The 25,630-nt window shown below is 45.8% G+C and overlaps 3 protein-coding genes and 1 pseudogene across 5 annotated transcripts; 1 reads left to right on the forward strand and 3 right to left on the reverse strand.

The window, feature by feature from the left end:
• Positions 1-2,305: 2,305 nt before the first annotated feature.
• Positions 2,306-6,512, reverse strand: LOC120663744 (annotated as a pseudogene).
• Positions 6,513-7,662: 1,150 nt separating this feature from the next.
• On the forward strand, positions 7,663-11,959 carry LOC120663742 (probable L-ascorbate peroxidase 6, chloroplastic/mitochondrial). Its single transcript, XM_039942641.1, has 11 exons — positions 7,663-7,806; positions 7,895-8,011; positions 8,446-8,566; positions 8,640-8,740; positions 8,831-8,918; positions 10,119-10,186; positions 10,266-10,352; positions 11,032-11,106; positions 11,187-11,264; positions 11,353-11,457; positions 11,550-11,959. The coding sequence occupies exons 1-11, from the start codon at positions 7,732-7,734 to the stop codon at positions 11,565-11,567; spliced, it is 933 nt and encodes a 310-aa protein (XP_039798575.1). The 5' UTR covers positions 7,663-7,731; the 3' UTR covers positions 11,568-11,959.
• Positions 11,960-12,212: 253 nt separating this feature from the next.
• Positions 12,213-21,093, reverse strand: LOC120663738 (dynamin-like protein ARC5). 2 transcript variants are annotated; one of them, XM_039942637.1, is made up of 17 exons: positions 20,295-20,651; positions 19,582-19,746; positions 19,342-19,464; positions 18,879-19,100; positions 17,819-17,952; positions 17,647-17,739; positions 17,383-17,446; positions 16,208-16,256; positions 16,029-16,111; positions 15,407-15,564; positions 14,822-14,882; positions 14,432-14,494; positions 14,245-14,345; positions 13,280-13,337; positions 12,894-13,205; positions 12,638-12,802; positions 12,255-12,547 (listed from the first exon to the last, which is right to left on the reverse strand). In XM_039942637.1, exons 1-17 carry the CDS (start codon positions 20,649-20,651, stop codon positions 12,479-12,481), a joined length of 2,277 nt encoding a protein of 758 aa, XP_039798571.1. In that variant the 3' UTR covers positions 12,255-12,478. The 2 variants fall into 2 exon arrangements, with proteins under 2 accessions (XP_039798570.1, XP_039798571.1); XM_039942636.1 differs by having other exon boundaries at positions 12,213-12,547; positions 16,029-16,256; positions 20,295-21,093.
• A 139-nt stretch (positions 21,094-21,232) lies between these two features.
• On the reverse strand, positions 21,233-25,588 carry LOC120663739 (NAD-dependent protein deacylase SRT2-like). 2 transcript variants are annotated; one of them, XM_039942639.1, is made up of 11 exons: positions 25,399-25,588; positions 24,556-24,598; positions 24,216-24,465; positions 24,063-24,128; positions 23,924-23,969; positions 23,161-23,321; positions 22,951-23,080; positions 22,370-22,534; positions 21,930-22,057; positions 21,692-21,791; positions 21,233-21,604 (listed from the first exon to the last, which is right to left on the reverse strand). In XM_039942639.1, the coding sequence occupies exons 1-11, from the start codon at positions 25,441-25,443 to the stop codon at positions 21,512-21,514; spliced, it is 1,227 nt and encodes a 408-aa protein (XP_039798573.1). In that variant the 5' UTR covers positions 25,444-25,588; the 3' UTR covers positions 21,233-21,511. The 2 variants fall into 2 exon arrangements, with proteins under 2 accessions (XP_039798573.1, XP_039798572.1); XM_039942638.1 differs by having other exon boundaries at positions 24,556-24,643; positions 25,399-25,567.
• Between the last annotated feature and the right edge of the window lie 42 nt (positions 25,589-25,630).

Below are 25,630 nucleotides of genomic sequence, written 5' to 3' on the forward strand. Positions count from 1 at the left end.
GGCGGCGCATCGTACTCCAGCCGCGGCCTCTTCTCCATGTGGATCACCTCCTCCTCGCCTTGCTGGGGATCAAGACGGACGAACAACGGCGCTGAATACTGGTAAAGAAGGACCTCGTCCTGGCGGTTGTAATATCCAGCGAAGCCCGGCGAGGCCTCCTGGATTTGGTAAGGATCAACAACGTGCCGCCGCTGCGGCTGCACCTCGACGGCGCAGTACGGACCAAGAAAGCCCGGATGAGCCCCGCCGTGGCCGTGTTGATGAGCGTGGACGAGCGGCGGCAGCACGGCGTGGCCATGGTGATGTCTAGGAGCGGCCTGCCCGTACTGAACGCGCAGCAGCGGCGGCGGTGCCGCCGCCGCAGGCTGGCATTGCTCAAGTCCGAGAACGCGGGGCGCTGGCGGCGGCGGCGGCGGCGGGCCCGGCCCCTGGGCTCCGTATACACTCTCGGCGATCGCATCGAACAAGTCCGCGGGCAGGTCGACCATGAGCGTCGTCTTTGTTTTGCCGGCCAGCTTCTTCTCGGCGGGCGCGCGCGGCGAGACGTAGAGCTTGCAGAACACCTTGACGAGCCTTTCGCCTCTCCAGCCGCCGGCAGCGGTGGTTTCGTCCTCCTCGGTGGTGAGCTCCTCCATGAGCCACGGCGTCTTGACGCCGCCGAGGTAGAAGCCGTTGGTGCGCCTCCGGTCGGCGCCGGGAGAGTCTTCCTCGCCGTCGTCGGCGACGGCCTTGGTCCTCTGCTCCACCTTCCAGTTGCCGCCCGTGGCCACGTTGCGCTTGGCGCGGGCCTTGCCGCGGCCCTTGCCCCCGCACAGGCGGACGCAGTGGGTGAGCAGGAGCCACTTGTGGTCCAACCCGCGCGAGAACCCCGGCTCGCGCCCCCGCAGCAGCGCGTCGGGCCTGTCGCTGTAGATGTCCACGTCGACGATGACCCGGTCCGTCTCCGGCCGCACGCCCGCGTTCCAGGGCCTCAGGTAGTTGCGCACGCACTCCGCCGCCGACGGGTTGAAGTAGACGCCCGGCGGCAGAGGCTGCAGCTGGAATGGTGCCGCCGCCGCCATCGCGATCGCGGGAGGAGGATCTCTCTTTCGCGGTGTCGAACACGGAGAGCTCGCCGGCGTGGAGGCGGAGTTGAAATCGAGTCGTGGAGGCCTGCCTGACGGAGTAATTGCCGGAGCCAGCACTCGCCACCTTATATGGCGGGCTGAGTCTGCGTCGAGGTCGACCGGCCTCAAGCCCAGTCGGAGTCGGAGTGGCCCCCGGGACTTTCCGCGTCGGAATCGGGATCGAGAGCCCAAGCCTGAGTCGGGTTCCGGTTCGTCGGAGGCATCTCGAAGATGACCATGGCGGTCTGGTCTGGTCCACCGGAATGCGCCTGCCTTGGGCACCGCCGTGAGCCATCACGAACCGAAGAGCAGGGAGGGGATGTGGTAGTGAAATGGTGATGTGGTAGTTTGCGTTGTCATAGTGTGGGTAGAGTGCAAAATGCTGGTGATTCGGGGTTACCGTATCTCTTTGAAATAGCCATTTTTTTCAGACTTTCCTTTAGCAGTCAATTTTGAAACGGACCTTCAGCACCCAATCCTGATCGTATTCTTACGGTCGATTTGACCGCGCACATGCGTGGGTCCCACAACCACGTCATTATTTCTTCTCCCATCCAGCCTTCCTCATCCAGCGTCGAGTTGCTTCTTCTCCTTTATTTTTTCTCTGTCTCACCCCCTCCCCTTCCTCTTTCATCTCTTTCCTCATCTCGATGGTGGGGTGGAGTGCAGCCGTGCAGGCATGTGACAACCAGACGCTAGTTTGCGCGGACTGCAGGTAGCAGGAGAGATCCCAGGCGGCGGCGACGGCGCGATCCCAGTGGCCCGTGGGGAGCGACGGCGACCCTAGGGTGGAGCAACGTTTTAGTTTTTTCTACTTTTTTATGAAAAAGTTTTTTTATTTTTGCGACAAAAGATTTTTACAAAATATTTTGCAAAAGTTTTTTCTATATTTTGCTGAAAAGTTTCATTGAACATTTCTTTTTACAATTTTTTTCCCAAACTTAATTTTTTATTTGATGCAAAAGTTTTTTCTTCAATTTTTTTATTTCTTCTTAAACTTTTCTCTTTCAATTTTTTCTTATCAAAATTTTATGTTCTCTCCAAATATTTCCTTGAAAAGTTTCTCTAATTTTTTTGTCAGGAAACGATAAATATTTTCTAAAAGAGAATTAATGAGGAGGGTGTACACATACCAAAAAGAGAAAGATTGTAGTTGTCGGAAATTAACAGTACGGATGGAACTCGGGCGATCGTAAATTAGAATTCCCCCCTTCAGCAGTCAATGGTAACCACACCGCACTGAGGTTTCAAATAGGGTAAAGCTGATGTAATACTTACAGCTACGAAACTCGGTATACAACCCAATGGCCATCTTTGATTATTGCAATGTGGCAGGAATGCCATTCTGTATTACTATTTTGCTAGGTGCTACCATTTGGCACAACAGAACAGCTGCTGTCATCAGTCATCAACTTGTACTACTAGCTCCGCGTCTCAACTTCCTTGGGCCGCCACATCGTCTTCCCGACGCAGAGCAGCCCCTCCCCCTGCTTCGACACTGTCATGCTCACCTCCCAGTGCAAAGATCTTGCGATGCTCTGGACCTCCTTGACCGTCGCCATGTCGTCGCGGACGATCAGCTTCCCCTCCGGCCGTAGGATCCGGTCCACCTCGACCATCACCGGCAGCAGCTTGCACCTGCAGGAACATGGAAGCCCATGGGTCAGGTCAGGTCGTGATGAATAGAATACAAAACATTGTTGCTAGTTGTGCGTGCCATGAGTGTGCTCAGCACCTGCTCTTCAGCCTGGAGAAGAGGTGGTCGGCGTGGACAAGGTCGTAGGACCTCGGGTAGGTGCTGAAGGACTCGCACCAGTCATGGTACATCCCGAAGAGCCCGCGCTCGTAGATCACCGGCAGCGTGTCCGGCGAGTCGATGGTCACCACGTTCATCACCCACACCTTCATGTCTCGGAGCGCCGCCGCAAACCTGTGGCGACATGACATGGTAATCCAGGTCAGTCGATTCGGGAACACCGGCTTGCTTGATCGACGATGGATGCCGTTGTTCGGCTTATTTCGACTTATTCTCTCGCACAGAGCACTCTTGCTTACCCTCCGTAGACGGCTCTCATGTCCATGACGTTCCGGACGTTCTTCCAGTCGATGCCCATGCCGTCGAGGTACGAGTTCCCGACGACCTTCCTCCAGTGCTCCTGGTCCGCGGCGAAGTCGGCGGGCGCGGGCTTGCCGTAGACGCCCACCTGGTCGGCGCTCAGCCAGTACGGCGTCGTGGCCAGCCGGTCCGGCCACTGCGCCGGCCACTGCGAGCCGCGGGCGGACGGGTCGGTGGACACGCGGTGCAGGCACGCCTGCAGGGTGATGTTCCACGCCGCGTTCTGGTCGTCGGAGACCTCGCACAGCGGCGGCTCCGCGCGCGGCCTCGCGTCGTAGCAGTCGTTGCTCGTCGGCTTCTTGAAGACGACCATGGCGGTCTGGTCCACCGTGTCGCTCGTCCTCTTGATCATCTTCCAGCACATGGACTTGGTGAGCGCCGCCATTGCTGTCGTTGCAAACAACAAGAACCCTCGTCGATCGTGTGAAACGGCACGACGACGCAATGGATTGCAATGGAAGCAGTTACTACTACTGCTCACCGTGCCAGATCTCGACGTCCTCCGGGACCTTCCGGTAGACGGGCGTCGCCGACCAGACGAAGAGGCCGCCGGGGCGGAGGAGGCGGTTCACCTCCAGCAGCAGCTTGCCGCCCTCGATGTGCCACGGGACGCGGCACCGCGCGCAGTGGATGACGTCGAAGACGTTGCCGGGGAAGGGGAGGCGCTTGGTGCCCATGACGGCGGAGACGGCCGGGATGCCGCGCTCCAGCGCGAACTGCACCTGCGCCTCGTGCTCGTCCTTGGGCGCGAACGACATGGTCAGCGCGTCCTTGTCGAACAGGAAGCCGCCGAAGCTGGCGACGCCGCAGCCGACGTCGAGCACCACGCGGCTGCGCCTCCCCCACGCCACCTCCGGGAGCGCCTCCTCGATCACCTTCGATGTAGTGCAGCGCGCCGTGCTTGAACTGCGTGCCGCCGCCGGGGAACGTCAGGTGCTCGCCGGAGACCTTCACCCAGTTCTGGTGCCCCTTGTATGACGCCAGCCCCGTGTGCGGCACGTTGTGGTACCAGATCTTGTCGCGGCTGTACGGCCACAGGATCGGCTGCCGGTAGCCCTCCGGCAGCGGCACCAGGCACGTCGGCGCGTCGCTGGGGCAATGCCGCTCCCGGTGCTCGTAGTGCTTGTTGCTCTTGAGCTTCCTGATGGCCGCCTCGTTGTCCAGGCACGGGATGTAGTCCGCGCCGGTGCTCACGTTGCAGAGCTTCCAGCTGTACGTCGAGACGCCCTTGTCCTTGCCGTCCTTGCCCTTCCTCTTCCTCTTCTTCTTGTTCTTGCTTGCCTTCTCCTCGCTCGACTCCGCCGCCTGGGTCGGGAACGTGCCGTTCTCCGCCACCGCCGACGCCGTCTCGTTCAGCAGTTCGGCCTGCCCGCTCGGCAGCAGCTCGGCCTTGTCTTTCTTGTCTTGGGATGTGGCGCTGCTGTTCATTGCCAAGTTTGGAGTGATCGTGCCGTTGGTGCCATCCTCACTTGCAATTGCGGCCATGGTCTCGGCCGCGACGTTCTGGCCTCCGGAAGTAGCGTCCTTTGATGCCGCGCCGGTGCTCGTGTCGTCCTCCGTGCTTTCCACCTTGTCGCTGCTGGCAGCCTCATCGGAGTACTTCTCGGCTGCCGTCCCGTCTTCTTTCACGGCCTGCTCGTCGTCCATCTTGCCGTTGACGTCGTCCAAGGTCGTCTGGTTCTTGGCCGTGCCGCCGCCGCCGCCACTGGTCTCCTCTGACTCTGCCGGTGTCTCCTTATTGGTGCTATTGTTCGACTGGCCGCCTGTGTTGTCAGCGTCGGTGGTAGTGGATGTCTCCTGGAAACTGTTGTCAGCCTGCTGGCCGCCGGTGTTCTTGTCGTCGGTGGACGCATCCTCGGCATTCTTGTCGGTCTGGCCGCCGGTATCCTTGGCATCGGTGGACGACGTCTCCTCGGCGTTGTTCTTGTCTGCCTGGCCGCCGGTTTCTTCCGTGCTCTGGTCGGTGGTCTTCTCGGCTTGCCTGCTTGTGGCGTTCCTGGCGTCGATCGTCTCCTGGTCGGCGCTCTGCTCGACTTTTTTGTCGGGGTCCTCAGGCTTGGCCACCTCGCCGCCCTCCGTCTTGCCGTTCTCGTCGGAGAAAGTCTGGTTCTTTGACGGCGTCTCGCCCTCGGCCACCGTGGATCTGGCAGCGGTGGTGTTGCCTGTCGCATCCGTTGCCACCGCGACGTCGCTCCGGTTGACGTCGTTGCTGGCAGGGTCCGTCGTTTGCGCGTCGCCGGCGCCGTCGTCCTTCTTGCCGGAGTCACCACCAGCGCCGTCCTCTGACGTGTCGCCGTCGCCAGCCTCGTCCCTGGTCTGCGTCGTGCCGCCGCCGCCACCGTCGACGTCATCTTTCCTGCCGGCGTCCCCGGCCTGGCCTCCCGTCTGCGGCGTGTCACTGACGGCGTCACCGCCCCTGTCGCTCCGGGCGAAGTCCTGGTCCTTGGCGGCCGGCTTATTGTTGTCCGGCGACACGGTGACCGCGATGTTGTTGGACGACGCCATCATCCACGCGGCGACGAGGCAGAGCGCCACGAAGAAGCCGATGGTCGCGGACGAGCAGAACGAGGACGGCGGCCTCCGGGCGGCGGCGGCGCCACCGCCGCCGTCCAGCCTCTGGTACCGATCCCGTTTGAACAACGGCATCTTGTTTGGCTTCCCTCTTCAACTAGCTCATGCAGAGCAGGCTGGCACTACCTGCAGATTCATGCAACAAGAATGGGGATATGGATTTGCAATTCCGCGGCTTAATTTACATAGAAAATCCTCATTTAATTAGCATCGCGGCACTGAAGCGTTGGAAATTGTAATGCTAAGAACAAGAAGGAAATTTCTGAATGGGATCTCAATGTGCAATCTGAACATGCAGTTGCACTGTGGTACCCTTTTCGCAATGATACAAAAGCCCAAATGCGAAACTGAGAACTATTGCAGCAATCAAATTCTTTCGCAAAAAAAAAGAAGAAGAAACACTGGCAATCAAATTGATGAAGCTGCAAGAAATATTACCAGATAAACAACAGAAGCGCAGACCGGTGGCAGGGATCAAGAAAGCCTCTGAATGTGCAGCAGATGGTCAGATGGAGGAGGTTCTTTTCTTCCTTGGAGGATCGGACATCGGAGTGCATGCAGCAACCTCAAATCGACCTACCCCCTTTCTATTTCCCAGCGACACGCAACCGGACATGCACCGATCTGCCGCAGCTTCTTTAATTGGTGTCTTGGCCAGTGGGCGAGCTTGGATGGAGGAGAGGGAGGGAGGGCAAGGAAGCGGCGGCAAGGGAGGAGAAACAGGGGCGACCACGGACACCACTCCCCGGGCCTCCTCCTTTGCCATGCGTGCATACACGGGGCCTAGTATTTGCTAGTGTTGACGCGTGCAGCGGAAGCAGGTTAACGACCTTTTCGTGCATGCAGTTTTTCAGACACCCTCCTCGTGCCAACTTTGCGTGGAGGCGATTCACTGTGTTTCTTTTCCTTATAATAAAAAATATAGATTCATATATTATCAGTGGCACACCGGTACTCACGGTCTCACGCAGTGGTGGATCCAATAATTATTAGGAAGAGCTTTCTTCTATCTCTAGATAGCTTTAGCCTCTACTCACAGTATATTCATGTCCAAAAATTGTAGGAGGGGTTTCCATGAATCCAGCGGCGGTAGGAGGGGCTAGAGCCCCTCCAGACCCACCGCTGGATCCGCCCCTGGTCTCACGGAGCAGAAACATGCAAAAATAAAACAAACAGATTATTTCCATAGAAATGGGTGTCATTATATCTAAATTAATACCAATAACTCTCTAAATCTGCATATGAATTATCCAATTATATCATTATTAAAAGATAAAGTATTCCCTATATCCGAATCTAAATTATATAATGACTATAACTATAATAAAATATTAAAGTGTACCAATATAAAATTCTACACCAATATAAAATTCTAAATTATTATTTTTATCATTATTAATGTATTATTTATGTTATTATTTATATAAAAATATTACCCACGATATGTGTCACCATATATTCAATTTACGATGGGAGAGATAAGATTCTGCAAACAAATCATTTAATTAAATATATCGAACACGCATGGATGTGTGTTGCAAAATAAAATTTATTGTAATTATATAATAATAAATATATATTTAGAATATGTTTGAATCTGTAATAAATAAAATTATAACTATTAGATAGAAATTTTATTTTATATTAATTCTAATTAATCATGGGTTGATAGACTAGTGGTTCCAATCCTCCATCTCATTTCCTGGTTCCTGCTTGGTTGGGCTTGGGCATTGGCTGTTCAGGCGACGACAGGGCAAGCTGGGATTGGGGAGGGAGTCTTCTAGGTGGCCCATGGAGTCAGTGGGGTTTCAACGCAACTCGAGGGTTACATTTCTCCATGCCTCCCCCCCCCCCCCCCCCCCCCCCCCCCCCTAACAAAATCTGGCCAAGTCACCACCGCAGCCTAAACCCCTCCTCACCCCCGCCGCCGGCGCCGACATGGCCGTCCACCACCTACTCCGCCGCGGGGTCTCCGGCGGGTCCCCGCTCCGCGGCCTCCTCCTCGCCTCCCAGGTACTGGCGGCTCCACCCCTCCCGCCCATTGTTCTGGCGGTCACACTGGTTCTTCACTCTGCTGTCTTTTTCTTCCCCGGCGGCGCAGGAGATCGGGAGGCGTCCGTTGAGCTTGGCGGTGTCGGGGGACGCGGCAGCCGAGCTGAGGGGCGCGCGGGAGGATGTCAAGCAGCTGATCAAGACCACCTTCTGCCATCCCATCTTGGTACGGTATTGCTCCTCGTGCAAAATCTCCGGCTCCCTGTGGTTGGAGCAGACAAGTGATTCTGTTGGGATTTTCTTATTTATCCATCCAGCTGCCAAGGAATTCTGCATCTGTACAAACTTACGTTTGCCCTGCTGAACCAATAATGCAACATTTTGTTCTGGGAAGGTAGGAACTCGTGTGATTTAGTTGGCTATATCTATATGTTCCCTCAGCTGACCACACAACTGTTTATGCAAGGGAATAGGTTTTGGAATTATACTAGTCCTGCAGATGTACTGATATGTTTATGCTAGACTAGATCAATGTTGGTCTTTGCTCTTTTGTGTGCACTTGGCTGTTTTCCATCTTCTCAATTCAGCATCAGATGATTCTGGCATTCCACCTTTCAGTTTCTTGCATATGATTTTGTGATGAGTTATCTTACGGTATAGGTTCGATTGGGGTGGCATGATGCTGGTACCTATGACAAGAACATTGCAGAGTGGCCCAAGTGCGGCGGAGCTAATGGTAGCTTGAGATTTGAAATTGAGTTAAAGCATGGGGCTAATGCTGGTACTGCTTCTCCTCCGACGATCATCTGTAGGTTTATGATGAGAGGCCATTCTTATATATAGTTTTGCGACAGGTCTTGTGAATGCTTTGAAGCTGATCCAGCCGATCAAGGATAAGTTTTCAGGTGTCACATATGCAGATCTGTTTCAGCTAGCCAGCGCCACAGCCATTGAGGTCCTTGAAATTGCTCCTGCGTAAGTGATGATCATTCATAAAGTGCTACTTGTTAATAATGACTGGTGGTTTTGATTTCTTTCATTCCAGGAAGCAGGTGGCCCCAAAATTCCCATGATCTATGGAAGGGTTGATGTTACGGCCCCTGAACAATGCCCGCCTGAGGGGAGGCTTCCTGGTCAGTAAATAATTTGATATTGGACCAATCTTACTTTTTATGCCAATTTAGGTTGAGTCTGGCTCAGAATCTAGAGAGCCCAGAACTCAGTGAGAATCTTAGGTTGCCACTTTAGTTTCATTTAATCTAAGCATTCTTGCAATCATTGCTTAGTGATCGAAACATTGAATCACTATCTAATTTGATTGCCTCTAATTGTTCTCAGACTTCCACCACATAGCAAACTTTCAGCTAACTCCCGGATTAAAACATTGATAAATTATCTCTTATTAAATCAATACCGAATTTAAATGCATGTTTGACTTTTACTTGCTTAGTTGTTTACAAAAGCTTAGAAATCTCAGTACACTGGCAGCCTTCAACAAATTACAATGACAAAAGTTTATGATTCATATCACAATAAAAATATACTGTGTCCTGGACATCATCCACTTCAAGCTAAGACAAATCTTATCAGATTTATTTCACGTGATGCTTACTTGTCTGTAATGTGCAAATGTGGCACACCAAATTAAAACACAACCAAAATACTGATGTACTATTGCAAGTAGAGGAACCAGATACATCATATACTTCCTTGCTAACTTTTAATGGTATCCCTTATCATCACAATATTAGCCTTTTCCCTTTTCCCTTTAACCCTTTTCCCTCGAGTAGTGTTTGTTGGGTTCTTTGTAATGCCTCCAAATTCAGCCTTCTGAGACTGGTAGGACAGATTAATCCATATATTTTTTGGATATTAGTAAGATTGGAGGTAGAAACAAGCTAAAGCAGTAGAACATTGAACAGTATTATGTGATGCATAAAACAAGTCCTTTTTAAAATTACCATTGTGAGGTCTACAGTCTGGTCAAATCACATGACTATTATGCAGAATGCACAAGATAAATTGTTCTAACTGCCCACATCCTATAATGTGGCAGATATAGAGAAACTGCACCACCTGAAATGGAATCATGTTCATACAATTGTCTTTTGGTCATAGAATTAGGTCACTGCATGTTGCCTTCCTAAGCATTCCAATGTTTTCTAACACCCCATCTGGTGGTTCCTGATTGATTTCTTCCTATGTCATAATTATTCAACTTTGAAAGTTATGCATTGTCTCTACTGCCTTGCCTCTTTGGTGTACCAATGTTCTGTTTGTACAGAAGATTTTATTCCAAGGTTACTCATATTTTTATTTCCTTGCCCATTCAGCTGCTGGCCCACCTTCACCCGCGGAACATTTACGTGAAGTATTCTATAGAATGGGCCTGAACGACAAGGTGTGCACAGAATGCTGTGTTTGAATTAAACACGCCAGAATTCTGAATTTGCTACTCACAATTATTTTGTACTCCGTAGGAAATTGTTGCACTGTCAGGAGCTCATACACTTGGACGGGCAAGACCAGAGCGTAGTGGTTGGGGTAAACCAGAAACAAAATACACTGTATGTAACTTACAGCTTTAAACATGTGTTGTCTATTGATTTTTTTTAGTTATTGCATCTGCATGTCTGCCCTTCATAATTACTCATTAGGCAGTATATTATAAGTGTAACCAATATTTCTGACTCGTTAGTTACTTTCACTTTGGCTGCCCCTTAAAAATGTACCGATTGGCCCTTGCATGCACGCTTGCTGCATAATCACCATGTTTGTATCACCTGTCCGTGCTGATTTCTGATAAGACATGCTTGACTAATCTCTTCTCTGGAAATTGCTTTTCACTATGTGATGCTTCTTAGATTGAATGTCCTGTATAAGTATTCATTACTGCAAATTGGTTTATGAAGTGAGTGATGATGGGTGGGGACCACATGCGAGAGAGATGCTAAATCAGCAAAGAACCACTTCATAAACCACTTTGAGTAATTCTAGGGGGGCAATCTGTACGGTTGTGTAAAGTTGGGCGTAGTTGTCTGGTTTTAAAATTCAGGGGGAACAGACTTTACTATTCTTTATACGGATCTTATCTCTATTTTCTCCATTATTATTCTTGCAAATATGATCTTTGTGTGTACAGTACCTAGTACTAGCTTCTACACTTTCATAAAGTTCTTGCTAAGTGGTGCTGAGATTGGTGTATCTCACTCTTTTAATTAATTAGTTTTTTGTTTGATATGCCAGAAAGATGGACCTGGTGCACCTGGGGGGCAGTCTTGGACATCTCAGTGGCTCAAATTTGACAACAGCTATTTCAAGGTAGGCTACCTAATTTGCTCTAGGGATTATCAGAAATAATGTAGCATAGCACATAGCAGTAACTTGGGCATAAAATTCAGGATGTCAAAGAAAGGCAGGATCAGGACCTTCTAGTTTTGCCTACTGATGCTGTGCTATTTGAGGACTCCTCATTCAAGGTTAGTGAAGGTTCTTATGTTGCAAGAAACTGCACATCTCTAGCTTATAATCTGAACCAAGTCTCATGATGACTTCTCATGCTTGAAGGTCTACGCTGAAAAATATGCCGAGGACCAGGATGCTTTTTTCAAGGACTACGCTGAAGCTCATGCTAAATTAAGCAATCTCGGGGCAAAGTTTGACCCACCAAAGGTAAATGGAATTAAGATAATTCCCATTCTTGAGAGGTACAAAATAATTATATTGTTAGGTTATATAACATGGTATTCATCGGAATGTTACAGGGTATCTCACTTGAGTAGTTATACCATCAGCTGCAGTTGAACTGCTTTTTGGCGAGCAAACAACAGAAGGGCCTGTTAGTTGTGTGCAACTATATTGGAAGATTTTTCTCACAGAACTTGTTCTGGTTGTATGAGGGCTCTATTTGGACTCACTGATTAAAGAAGTTATTGTTCCCAGCATGTCCATTTTGAGTTGTGTGCTGTACTTGGAATAAAAGCAGCATAGGTAAATGCTGCTTTGGATGTTGCATGGTAACATTAGTACTGCATTGAGCTTACCAAGACAATCATGTCCCCACAGAATTGAAGCAAATATTTTCTTTCTGCGTGACCTGTTTATCATTTAGGCAAAGTTCTGTGTACTCTGCGGCACTCGATTTTTCATGTTATATTCGATGAATATTATGCTCTGAAGATGTCAACTCATGTCCCTCTTGGACGTCCATGAAACAGCCTGAATGATGTCTAGCAATCTCCTTTTTTTTTTGAAATAAACATGTCTAGCAATCTCGCTATAGCATACCCTCCAGCAAAATGCGTCTCGAACTGGGATTGGAGCTTCCTGTTCTTGCTCTCACCCTATTTAGTACATGTAGCCAACGTTAACAGTTCACTTCAATAACAAATCATCTCTTCTATGACAGCGCTAAGCGACAGCTCATATTTAAGAACTTGATAAGGATACATCATTTTATTGGCCATATGGAAAATCATGTACTAACATCATACATTAAGACATAGGAAGTCTTCATATTTACAAATTTAAAGGTACAACAAGAAGTCACACTATTACAGCATAGAAACACTCTACCTGGACTGACCTACTGCCTAGCAAACTATTGCTCAGTTCTACTTCTTATTAACTATTGCATAGAAACACTCTACATGGAGTCCTAGCCTAGCAAACTACTGCTCAATTCTGGACTGACCTACTGCCTAACAAGAAGATAATTGAGCTTCTTATTTATCTCCCCAAACTTCTTCTTTAAATGCTTGATCTGAATCCAGCAAAAGAATAGTAATTATTCCCAATGATCTTAACATGGTAGTATTAAAAACTGCTCGATTTTTACAAGAAAGAAGCATACCCGCTTCACTTCGATCTCCAGCTCTCGCTGCTTCTGCCCGAGCGACTGGCGCAGCTGAGTGACATCAAAGATGCTATCAAGTTCATCCTCAAAAGCTGATTCAAGGTCTTGTCTTAGAAGCACAGGTAATTTGTCGACAATCGGCATGAGGAGAAAGCAATTGAACTGCAGGTTCACAATGAGCCAAGGGCAGCATAGTCAGAAAAATCTGATGAAGCGGTGCATAAACAAGTTAAGTCTTTTGGATGAGGGGGACCTTCAGTTCAGTGGTGACAAGAAAGTGCTCTCTGATCCCATGGAAAATCTGGTGAACCAATGCATAGACAAGTCTTTCAGATGAGGGAACCAGCTTTCTATTCCAGAGTGTGCTGTCCAACAGATCGACCAGCCTTGTCTCTGGTACAGCACCCGATGAATTTGTGTCTGAAGAATGATTAGACTTTGAGTCGGTCTTCGCCCTGTCCTGTCTGTTATCATTCAACCCAGGCAACTGCTCATGCAGTGTATTTACTAATAGTTGCTCCGGTGCAACAAATGAATCGAGGAAGTGTCGCAACCCAGTGCGGTTCTGCATTCAATAGAGCAAAACGTTAAGCATGCCAATAGAACATACTCAAATTTCTAATGTTTAAATAAGTGCACCTTGTTGTGAAGGGACCAAGTGACATAACGAGTGGTACTCTCCAAATCTTCCATACACCTGCATTTGGACATTTGAGCATGCAAAGAAATAAACATCTATATGGCCATGTAGCATTTAACACATAGGATTATAGCCCATAGGAGGATGTCAGTAGAAATACAATTGATAAGATCTAGCAGTTATGACTAAGGAGTAAGGAACGAATATGAACAACTACAAAAACCTCAGCAGTAGAAATTTCACATAGCAGCTCTATTTAGTTCTTTCACTAATTCACTTAGATGAAAACACAAATACCTCAAACAACTGATTATAACAAATGCTCATGGACAGGATTTAACATCAACAGACAGAGGCAAAAGTTATCATTTTTAGAATTGGGATATCCACTCTCTGCATTTGCATTTCATTGATGAATGCAGTTCTGTTCATCATGATTAGTTCACAAATGCCTTCAATAAAGATAATCACTAGACCAAATGGCTTTGTCATTCCATGTGTTTTGGAACATAATGACTTTGCATTCTAATGTGTCAATTCACTCGTCACCAGTGTTATGAGTTGTAGGTGGACAATTAGATAAGAAACTAGAACTGAAATGAAGCATAGACCTTTCCATCAAATGTTATTCCATTCAATCCTAAAGTATACCTGTCAGTTCGAATGAAAACTGGAAAGTGACACTGCATAACTAGGTAAATCAGCAGAAAGTGTTTTTAGCATTTCATAGATACAGTCAAATAGCCAAGCTATGTTCTCAAAAGAGGTCCATAGATAGCACAAGTACTATTGATGACACGAAATGTTAGAAAACGTATCTACAGTTTCAAAGCAAAGGTGCTAGATACAAGGTTCCAATATGGAAGGGTTGCCTTAGCACAGATAACTGTATTTTGACTAGAGTGCACAAAAGTAAATAAACAAGAAAGCCATTCATAAGTATCAGAATCAGGAAGGTTATTACCTTTCTCGACATGATTGCTCAGTGGATTCAACAAACCTCCTGAATGCTGCTTGGACACGCCTTACAAGTACTTCATGGCCACTAAAGCGCTCACCATCTTTCTGAAGTCCATCAAGAGTATTGTGTAAATCTTTTCAAAATAAAAGATAAACCATATCAATTGGATTACTTAAGGACAAGTTAGTACCTCCAACAGATAAACAGAGATTGGGATCAGCCTCTTCAATATGTACAAAAGCCTAAAACCCAACTGTATTAAGAATAGGTGACAGATATTATTCTCAGAAATATAGTAAGCAGATCAAGATCAAAGCTTATCTAACCACAAACAGAGTAGCTCAACTATTAGAATTATTTTCTTTAACATACTTAACTATGTAATGATATCAAATGTTTAGTAGGGAATATTTGACACAAGAAGCCTAAATAAGAAGATGCACCTATCATAACAAAGATTGATGCAGGTTTCTGGAGCCATAATCATACAAATGTATCACAAATATCTGCAAACGAAACATGAAGAGATCTAAAAGGTGGGTCATTAGTGAGCCCACATTGAGGCAACAAGCTCACCAACCTGGTGAAGGAATGGCTCAAATGTCTCACGTGCTTTTGCCACAGCAATTACACAAGCAGTCCTAACAAAACAAAAAATTGTTCAGATTGAAATATACTGTGCAAATGTATTATTTCTGAATGAAGAATGTCCTTATATCCAGTTCATGAAAATTAACTATAAGTCAGGTTAGGAACATTAAATTTTATACAAGTCTACAATATAGCAATTAGAATATCCAATATAGGAAGAAACCATAAAAATCTGAAAAAAAAATTTTAGACTAATACCACTTAAATTAACAACTCCTTGGATCACGTTTGAGTTTTGATGGAATTTCTTGGCAGCATAATGATCATACCCTTAGGCCTTAGCACAAACCTACAAAATCCTATTCAATCTTACCAGATTTAGATTTATGTACCATTGTGTCATTTTCACGTTTGAGTTTTGATGGAATTTCTTGGCAGCATAATGATCATACCCTTAGCACAAACCTACAAGATCCTATTCAATCTTACCAGATTTAGATTTATGTACCATTGTGTCATTTTAGCTCACTGATCGTGGGAATATAGGATCCTAGGTTCCATATCATGATGATACCTGGAGTAGTTTGTCCCGTCGTGAATATCCTCAACACCACAAGCATTGACAATTTCCTCCCTAGTTATTGGAGGGCACTTGATACTACCAACTACCAGACGAAATTCAGCCATTGCTCGATGGTATTGTGCACCACCATAAAGCCGCATTCCAGCATTCTGCAAACAAGGTCATTTTGAAACATGTCAAATATGAATTAAAAGTACCATAAGATAATTATAAGATACACATCTGTGGCCAAGGTAAAATTAATAAGACTAGTTTTTTTTTTATGAATACACAGGAGAACTGAATATTATTACGCTAATACAACTAGCTGAGTAGTGGGGACAAAATATGTTTACCCTTTAGTTTCTGTAGAAAAGAAATGCGTAATGTTAAAAGGGTGGTAAAAAGTCAGGGGGGGTCAAGACTGAAGTATCTTAAATCAACACCAACTCCTTACTGCTAACTGACTAAAGTTTTGTCAGGAAACCCTCCAGGAAAGCATGTTCAACACAATCACATCAGACTCTTTGTGTAGCAGGGAAATTTAGCTCCTTTAAACACTATGAGCTTAAACTAAGACAGACGGACTAGTCGTAATGCATCTTCAATACAAAAACAAAAAAACATAACTTACTGGCATCATCTTGTTCGGGAGCTGAAAATTTTCACTTCCAGTAAATGTTCCCCCATTGATCCTCTCGTTAATTAAAGTTTCTCCTGTGGTCCAACAGTTTAAAAAAGTGATAACAAAGTAGAATGTAGCAATAACCTCAAGACCATCAGAAAACCACTCACGGGAGATAGAACACTCACCAAATTTATCAGGAGGTGCCACCACCATGCCTTTCAATAGCAAAGATAACTGAAACAAAATAATACAGCATCAATTTTAAGTTTATCTGAAGCACCTTTCAATTTCTGAATACAGCATTCTAAGCTATTCGTGGAATCAAATGATGTGAATCAAGAAGATCGTGTCATCTTTTTTTTTTTGAGCAAAGATGTCTGTATTAAACGGTGAGGAAAACATCCATGAAGATATACGAATACAGACACCTCCGTAGAGGATACAAAGGATACAGAAGCCGCACTCCATCTACCCACGAAGGTGCAAGCACACAACCCAAGCCGAAGAAGCTTCCCTCGCACCAAGGCTTCAAATGGAACCGATATCTGATAGTCGTTGTAGCTCGCAGTCGGGGACGAACCCCGCGCTTCTCCGGCGCCGGAGCCGGCCAAGCAACTCCCGCCCACCTGTCTTCCGCTTTCCATGCATCCAATCCTCCCCATCCCCTACGGTGGGGGTGTGCAGACCTCACGAGATCGTCGCCGGAGCCGACGATGCCACCCTCGCCGTTGCCGGATCTGACCACCGCCAACCAAGAAGCCACCGCCATCACCGGCGCAGCGACCAGAAGTGGCCACCACCCCGGCGAACAGCAGCCGAAGCCACCACCGACGAGCAGCAGCAGCCCAGCAGCAAATCCGCATCGGCCCGCCAAGGAGAGACCCAAGCAACCCGACAGGACAGGGGAATCCGCCGCCGGCGAAACGAATCCCGGCGAGGAAGACAAGCCCCCAAAGGCAAACAAAGCACCACCGCCGCCAGCCCAGACAAGGCACACGGGGGTGCACAAACCTCCCCACCTTACGCACAAGGTAAAGAGGAACCCTAACCTCACAGAAGGAGCACCGGAGCCCGCGCCACCGAAGACGCCACTACCGACACCCGCCTGGAGGAGATCCATCCATCTTCGATCCTCGCCGGAGCCGACGCCAACGGAGAGGAGAAGAAGGAACAAAAGCTTCACGCCGTCGTCGTCACCACCGACGGGGAAGAACCCGGCCCGCCCATGGCAAACCAAATCCATGGGAGGGATTATTTAGCACCTAAACTAGAGATCTAGAGCTAAATATGTGTTACGAGGATCGAAGATCGTGTCATCTAAGAAATGTAGTATCGGCCTTATAATATGTGTTACGAGCACCTTGGCCAAAAATGAGTCATGGAATAGCTGAGCTTTCTCCTTCAGTTTGGCTTCGTCCAGATCACTGTTCAGATGTAGGATGCCAACATAAATCATACATCTTGAATAACAAATATATTTTCATGAGCATGTAAAGCCAGCCACATAAAGAAGAATGTAAGACAGCTTTCCTACAAAACTTTGAGCTTCAGAAATACCAGATAACTTACTAAAGCGAAGAATCCATATAATTTAGGGAACATGGACAATCAACTAAGAAATAACCTGATTTCTTGACTGATTTCACGCAATTTCCTTGTTGCATTTCGTTGCTCCTTCTCAAGAAGTGGAATGATTAGTGGAACACTCTCAATATACCTTTCAATAATAAGATCATTTGTATTATTTCACAAGAAAGATTATAAAAATATGCTGTACAGTTAATACACAAGAATACCTCTTCCTCAGCAACTCTTCCAAAAACAATCGCAAGTTACCAACTCCGATTCTTTCTTTCTCCTCTGTTGTAAGTGACCTTCCTAACTTGTCTTCAATAGATGTAATATCTTCAAACTCTCTTGATGAGATGGCCTTCACGACAACATTAGTAAAAGAAAACATTAGCATTTCTATGGAAAAGCTACCTGCTTTTTTATACATAAGGGAAAAGGCTGAAATTTGGATATATGATGGGCCAATGCTCACAAAAAGGCTGTACTAAAACTCATACATGGTGTTCTGTAGTTCAGTTAGAACATTTCACATGTTACTAAAGCAGTTTTTTCCCTTATATATTATTCCATCCACTCATAATATTTTGAGTTTATGATTAAAAGTTGTGTGGGAGTTCATCACAGCATATGTTATAGAATTGTTTCCGTTTCACCAAACCTACTCTTATCTCTTTCTAAAGGAATTAAAAAAACAAAGGGAGGTTATGTACAGAGAATGAAATAAACTACAAAATGGCAACATGATGTAATCTAGACATTGGAAACAATTTTTTTTTTGAGCCAGTACTTTCAAAATATAAAACTTTTAACTAAAATATTACTGTGAACGCTGAAGATAAACATTGTGTTGGAATATAAGTGAATTGATCACATCTCCCCATCAGCTTAAGCTTTTGGGTTGAAATGGTCGGTGCATGCAACTCAATATGGTATCAGAACCAGAGGTCTCGAGTTCGAATCCTGGTTAGCGCAATTAAATAAAATAATTGTTGCTCGCCCCTATTCCACGTCTGAGGCCTAAGGGAGCCTCCATGTGAGGGGGAGTGTTGGAATATAAGTGAATTGCCCACCTCTCCCCATCAGCTTAAGCTTTTGGGTTGAACTGGTTTGTGCATGCAACTCAATATTTATTGGATATTGTCTTGTTAAAGGAGTCACATACTCAAAACATTTCATTGATCTTACATACTAGAGTTCAAGCATGTCTATACATTATATAACTTAACACTTCGCAGGCTGAAGCACAAAGATCAAAAGAATTGGGGTGGCACTGGCTTGCGATACCTTCTTAAACTCTTCATTTGATCTGAACACCGCTTCATGGCAAGAACCAACTCTACCAGAAGGTACTGATGTGAAAAAGGGAGAATCTCCCAATAAAGAAACATCTAGCACACAAGTCGGTGGGTGAAGAAACACTTCAACATCAGAGGGTCGGGCAAATTGTGGTATTTTAGTGTCCAGTTTTGTGGAAACTAGAACAGTCCTTGCAAGATCAGGATCAACCTGCAGTGCCAAAAGGAAAAAAAATACTTTGTTTTTAGTGGAAACAATTTATCAGTTACATAAGGATTGTGCAAAGTCAAGCTCCTGTTCAAGAGTTAATATTCAGGAAAGTAATGCTGTCTTTTTTAAAGTACGGCAACCCAATAAGTGAGTACAGCTGGTGGAAAATTGTGCAAAATACCATAGTGTTATAGAATCATAGAGGATTTGTGCATATAAGATGATAACTTAAAGAACCAACCTGCATCACCACTCTCCGAGTAGTTGCATTACTCCAATCACTACAATCTTCAAGGCACAGTATAATGGTCTCTTTATGCTGGATTTTGGCACGAACGAGGCTCTCAACAGCAGAAGCCTGGCTCTGCAGGTCACAAAGATTACCAAGTTTGTACAGTTTCAGTGAGGAATCAAAGGCACTTAAAAGGATAAAATAAGTAACGTAAACTGATAGAGAGACCAAGGTAAAAAAAATAAGTACCTGCAAAACTCGGTTTTTACGGCCAGGAGCTGGAAGAATGAGACCTGGAGTGTCAATAATGGTGAGATTGGGGCAATGCTTGTATTCTACCTTAACTATGATTTCCTTGTCTGAAAATTGGCAAGGGTCATTCTCCAGTCTCATGTTTTCAGCTTCAATATATGCCTGAAAGTAGGTGAGCTTATTAATTGTGTCCTCATGCCACAGAAGTTTTGGAGGAATATTATATCATCAAATGCAACAGTGGTCCAACCTTCTTGACATTAACATTCAATGATATTGAAGGGGAAAAAAGGGCAAAAATATCTATTTCTGGTTAATCAAATAATATAGTTGTGTGTTCGACTTTGGGTATGCTCAATGACTTCATAAACTATGTATAAACTGATGCTCTGTGGTACTTGTTCTATGTAACACCTTGTAGCAATCATAATCTTAGTTATTAGCATGCTAGTCCGGATGTCAACATCGACAGGCAATTCTCAAAATCATAGAACCACACAGGGCGCATTGTGTAAACCCCAACCCCCCGATCAGATGTTAGTTTGATTAAACCCCTTCTTCGTCAGTAGTTACATGTGACCGGCAATGACACAAACACATGGGGTGCATTGCAAATTGCAATCTACAGACACGGATTGATACAAGCAGACAGAACCACCAGGCAGCGCCATTTCCACAAAGGCGCACGCGCCATCACCGATCATACGCACCTGGATGTCGGCGAGCGGCATGGGGCGACCTGCGACCCCGGCGTCTTCACCTTCGTCCCCGGGGCCGGCGAGCAGGCGGCACTGCGGCGCGTCGCAGCGCGGGTTGAAGCGGAGGTGGAGCGCGACGGGGCGGCGCGTCTTGGTCCCGCCCCCGACGTGGTTGAACTGGAACCCCATGAGCGCCTCGACCAGCGCGGTCTTGCCGTCCGTCTGGTGGCCCACCACGACGACGGCCGGCGCCCCCGCGGCGCCGCCCAGCTCGGCCGCCAACGCCTGCAGCTCGTTGTACGCCTCGTAGAGGAGCTCCCGCGCCTCCTCCTCCTCCGCGTCCGCCGGCGAGAGCGGTGGCGTCGCCATTGGGTTGGTGGGGGTTTTGGAGGGGAGCGGGGGTGGAGTGGAGTCGTGGAGTGGGGGAGGAGGCCAGGAGGGGGGAGAGGTTCAAAGCGTTCGGCAGTGCGGGAAAAGACCAAAGGGTCCCCACGCCCGCCTTATCTCCCTTGTTCTTTGTTTTGTTTTTCTCCTCACGAGCCAAACATTATATAGATTCCTTGGCGAATCGAACAAAAACTGTTTATGTTTTCTTTAAAAAAACAAAAGCTGTTTATGTTTGTTAGGTAAGTATCATTACTATATCATGATATGGCACAAAATCCGCAAACTAACCCTGAATGGACCCAGGGCAGCACTGAGTAAATTTTATTCCTAAAGGAAAACATTACTCAGGTGGTGATGCTGTCCTTCAACTTTCTAGGCAGTTTTTACTCTTTTTCTTTCTTTACTGTTCCTACACAAATTATATCACTTCCACATAAGTGATCATCTCTTTCTAATGTAGTACAAATAATTTTCATAGACTTTCTTAATACTAATCGGATGGATTATAAGTTTATAACCATGAGATCAACCCAAGACAGTGGCTCTTCAGGTAGGCCCCGATATAGATTATTAAAGTTAGTTAAAAAAGATATAGAATATTAAATATATAACGACCTTGGATTCTTTCTTTACATGCTACAACACATGAACATTGGTTCCGGGAATGATCCCAGAATACTGAACCTGTTTGTTCCCTATGATCAATTTGGAAATCCTGTTTTCTTGGTACTAATGCTCCTGCGCAAGCCATGGTGGTTATTGACATTCGCGTTCCTAGAACAAGTTGAATCATCACACAGCTAACTGAGCTTTCCAAAGGTCGTGCTTATGGCCGACCAGACTCACCCGAGAAGACGACTTGGACATTTTGACAGCAGTGCTAAGCTTACGTTGGGTACAACCAGACTCCCCATCTGCAGTATTCTGGGCAATATCTGATGAAGGTGTTGCAGGAAAGCAAAAGGAGAACCACAGTGAGTCATATGCAGTGGCACGTAAAGCTAACAGTAAGAGGCTCTAACCTCCCCGCATCTTGCATTGATTTTCAGTGATAAAATGCTGTCCGCCCTTGTCTCCCCAATGCTAACCGCGGCTATTGGAGCATTTGCTTCATGCGCAAGCCTGAATTTGGAATCATCAGTCCAATAGAATTTTGTCGGACTATTAGAAATTTAGTCATGAAAGAAGAAAATTTCCACAAACATGATGACAGGATCTTGATCATAAGTGTTAAAAACGTTGTTTATTTTATTATGATACCTTGCCAGCCTAAAAGCCGACATTGTCATTAGTGCCGAGCCAACCACCAGAAGTGCATCACAATTTCTTGCGGCCTCCTTAGTGCTTTCAGCTCTTTCTTGAGGAACATTATCACCAAACATCACAACCTTCAAACATCAGAAATAACAGGTTAAGTAACTTTGAATTTTCATATTCACTCATTAGTAAAATCACATTGACTTGAGAAAGAATGCCAGGAAATTGAATAAAATATTGACACTAAGACTGGTCACTAAGAGTAAACAAATCATATTTGATGAAAAATAAATTAATTTTGTTGCTATCAAATAATTTAAGACACTAAACCTAGATGGCTAGATGTGGCTTAGTATCATTCTTCTAATAGTTCAAACTGCAACTCAGCATACTAATATATGAAGAAATTGATCCCACAAGTACCAGGGTAAAGAGAATCTCACGTCAGGTTTTAGCACTCCATCACATTGATGGCAATTAGGAATTTCTAAATCTTGTTCCCAAAACTTCTCATCAATCTCAATATCACCATCAGGTCGCTGCTGCATTCCAAAACTTTTGTCTGAACCTGGTTGCGCCACTTCCAAACTATCAATAGCTTCAGCCCACTGCAGACATAACAGTAATACTGTAATAGTCAGCCCTCCAGGGCTACTGAAACCATCAGGGCGAATCAGGAAAAATAATAGGCATCAATTCACTTTAAGATTTGACTAGCAAGTAGCATCAATCATCTACAGAGAAATGTATAGCTCTACTGATCAACAATACCATCTCTATGCCGGAGCTGGCTAAATGATAATTACAGATGAACCATGTCTGAATAATTCAAAATGAAAAGGCAAACATATATTAAATTTATTATACTGAGTCAACAACTTTACAAGGAAGTGAACATCATCATCTCTTTAACTTTATGTCTAATGTTAATGTGAGATGAATACAATTGTAAAGGGCTCATGTGAAACAAATACAATCATCAACTTGAATAAGAAATATAGTAAGTATCAAATGGACAACAAACCTTTAGGTTGAGGTCCTTCACTTGCTCCTGGAATGACTCTCGGCTGATGGATGTACCACAGTCTAAACAAATTACCTCATATACGCTCCCATGCAGCTCAAGTGGTTTACTTCCAGCACGATGATGCAGCCTAAGTTACATGTGCAAAAAGTGAAGGTGAAAAGGTACACTTATGTTCACCATTAGCAATAACACAGCCTAGCTCAATACCTATCCACATTTTGGGTAACCATCGAGTGAATACGACCAATCCTTTCTAGAGATGCAAGAGCGTGATGGGAGGCATTTGGTTGTGCTCTTGTGAACCTCCTCCATCCAGCATAGCTCCTAGCCCAGTACCGCCTCCTAGCTCGAATAGACCGAACAAACTCCTATTATGTTCAAGTGATAAGTAAGCAACGATAAAACAATCATGGTAAATTGATTGGAGAAATGAAGTATTGTAAAAATGATTTCATATTGAATGTTGGTTCAACAAATCACAAAATTGATGTAAATAGATGGTAAAAAATGAAAGGATCCCACAAGTTATACACAGCTTACAGTTACAGAGCATGGCAGTTATACATGATTTCTATAGGCTTAAGATTCGAATACCATCTTATCTAATAATCATGACTCCAGACAGTTATACAGCTGAAGGAAGTGAAGAGAACAGAGATAACTTGTTGTGTAATATAGCTGATTGTAACACAAGAAATAAGTCAATAACCAATGCAAGCAGCCTCTTTTTAGAAGAAAAAAAAAGCACAGACATAATGGGTGTAAATAAACACAGATTACATAGCCCTGTTACTTTTAAAAGGCAAGTTCAAAATATCAGGCCTAGAACTTTATGAAAGATATCAGTGCGCTTCTAAAAAGGATCCATAATGAAAGAAATAAAAATCTAAGTAAGCTTGTACCAACAAAATGGAGGAAATCTGAAAGGTGTCAACAAGAGATGCCATTTGACAAGCAATGCTAGGCACACCTGATGAGTAAGTGGTTTGAAACCAGAACTGTATGCACCATTAGGACTGCCATAAAACAAGAATCCTGCTAGTTAGAACATAGAGAGTAATGGGAAGGCTGGCAATGTGGTTTAATGACAGATCTAGCAATGCACGAACCTCCTGTAATCAGGAATTCCAGACTCAGTGCTCATTCCTGCTCCAGTTACCACCATGAGCCTTTTACTGAAGAGAGAAAAGGTAATGAAGCTCATTTCACTACACCCACAGCTCAGAAACATGACAAGGAAGTTCAAATACGGAGGGTATTACCTCTTATCGATAAATTGATACAGTAGGTCCACATCTTTGGAGGTTGGTGGATCTGAATCAGGAACTATCCGTTTATCTCTTAAAAAATGGATATAAGTTTCACAATAGTCCTTAGGTGCAACGGCTGATGAATGGTTATTTCTTGCTTGCAAGGAGCGAAAAGAGCATCTCAAGGGGAGAGGGTTTCCCCTTCTGTAAAAAAGTCCATTGTTCACTAATGCTTGGAAATTGCAGAACTGAGCATACGATCCTGATATGAACCGATTTCAAGTAGTTATTACTAAAGCAAGAATCACTAAGTAAACCCCCATTAAAAAAGGATTCCTCTCAAGCAACTTGCCTCTAGATGCTGCCTGCAGAGCACCTGTTAGGCCTGCAAATATCTGAGTTCCATTACATGTGTAAGTTGGTTGCATAAAAACCTCAACCTATCAAGTCAAGCAAATTATATTTAGAAATTACAAATGCAATTTCATCGGTGCATGATTAGCCATATAACCTAAAAGTGTTCCAAGAGAATTCAGTTATAGCAGTACCCATGAACAAAGTGGGGGTCATTTTACACGATCTTTGTTCCCTGCTACGTTATGAGTTTAGTGCCGCAGCTGAGCAAGTGAAGGGAAGTGACACAGTCTTCCCCAGTTTGACTTTGGATTCTTGTTTGAGGTGTCCAATCCCATACCAATTGTATCTATCTACTGTTGGAGTTTGCAGTGCCAACTGGCAACTCATTGACGAAATGGGTTCAAAGTTGCATGTCGCAAAAAATCTATTTGGGGATGTCCATCAGTCTATTAGGGAGCCATTTGGGACAAGTATGAGCGCATACTAACCCATACCAATGTCAGGTTATAAATCTTGTTCTGAGTTGCCATCAAGCTCTGAAATTGCGGCTGAGTTTCGATAAACGAAATTCTTCCAATTAAACAGCACGACAGTCCTGCCCCATTCCTATCCCCAAATCCTATCAAGGCTCCGTTTTTTTTTTTCCTTTCAGGCCTCAGCTGAGAAATAAATTGTTAACCTCTACACCGATCCACCATGTGCAGTCAATCCGCACACTATCATTCGCTACGTAAAGTAAGCCAAAGAAGAGTGTTTTGATAAGAGGAGGAATGGGAAAGGGAGGGAAAATGGAGCTCCACGGAGGCAGAATGGAGAGGGCGAGTGATTAGTTGATTACCGAAGCCGAAGCACGGTAGGCGTGCCCAGCCGGGGTCGCCGCCATCGGGCGCTCCAGCTGCTAGGTGAAGGGCGGATCCTCTCCGGCGGGCGGCCGCGCGTGACGTGGAGGCGCGGTCGCCGCGTGGTCCGGCCGCGAGGCAGGCAAAGGGGGGCAGGGCCGCAGGGGGCAGTTATGGTTGTTTGGTTGTGAAATAAACAAGGGCGAAGAGACGAGACCGACTTCTGTAGTG

The sequence above is a fragment of the Panicum virgatum genome, chromosome 3N (genome assembly GCF_016808335.1).
Source record: "Panicum virgatum strain AP13 chromosome 3N, P.virgatum_v5, whole genome shotgun sequence".
NCBI classification, from domain to species: Eukaryota; Viridiplantae; Streptophyta; class Magnoliopsida; order Poales; family Poaceae; genus Panicum; species Panicum virgatum.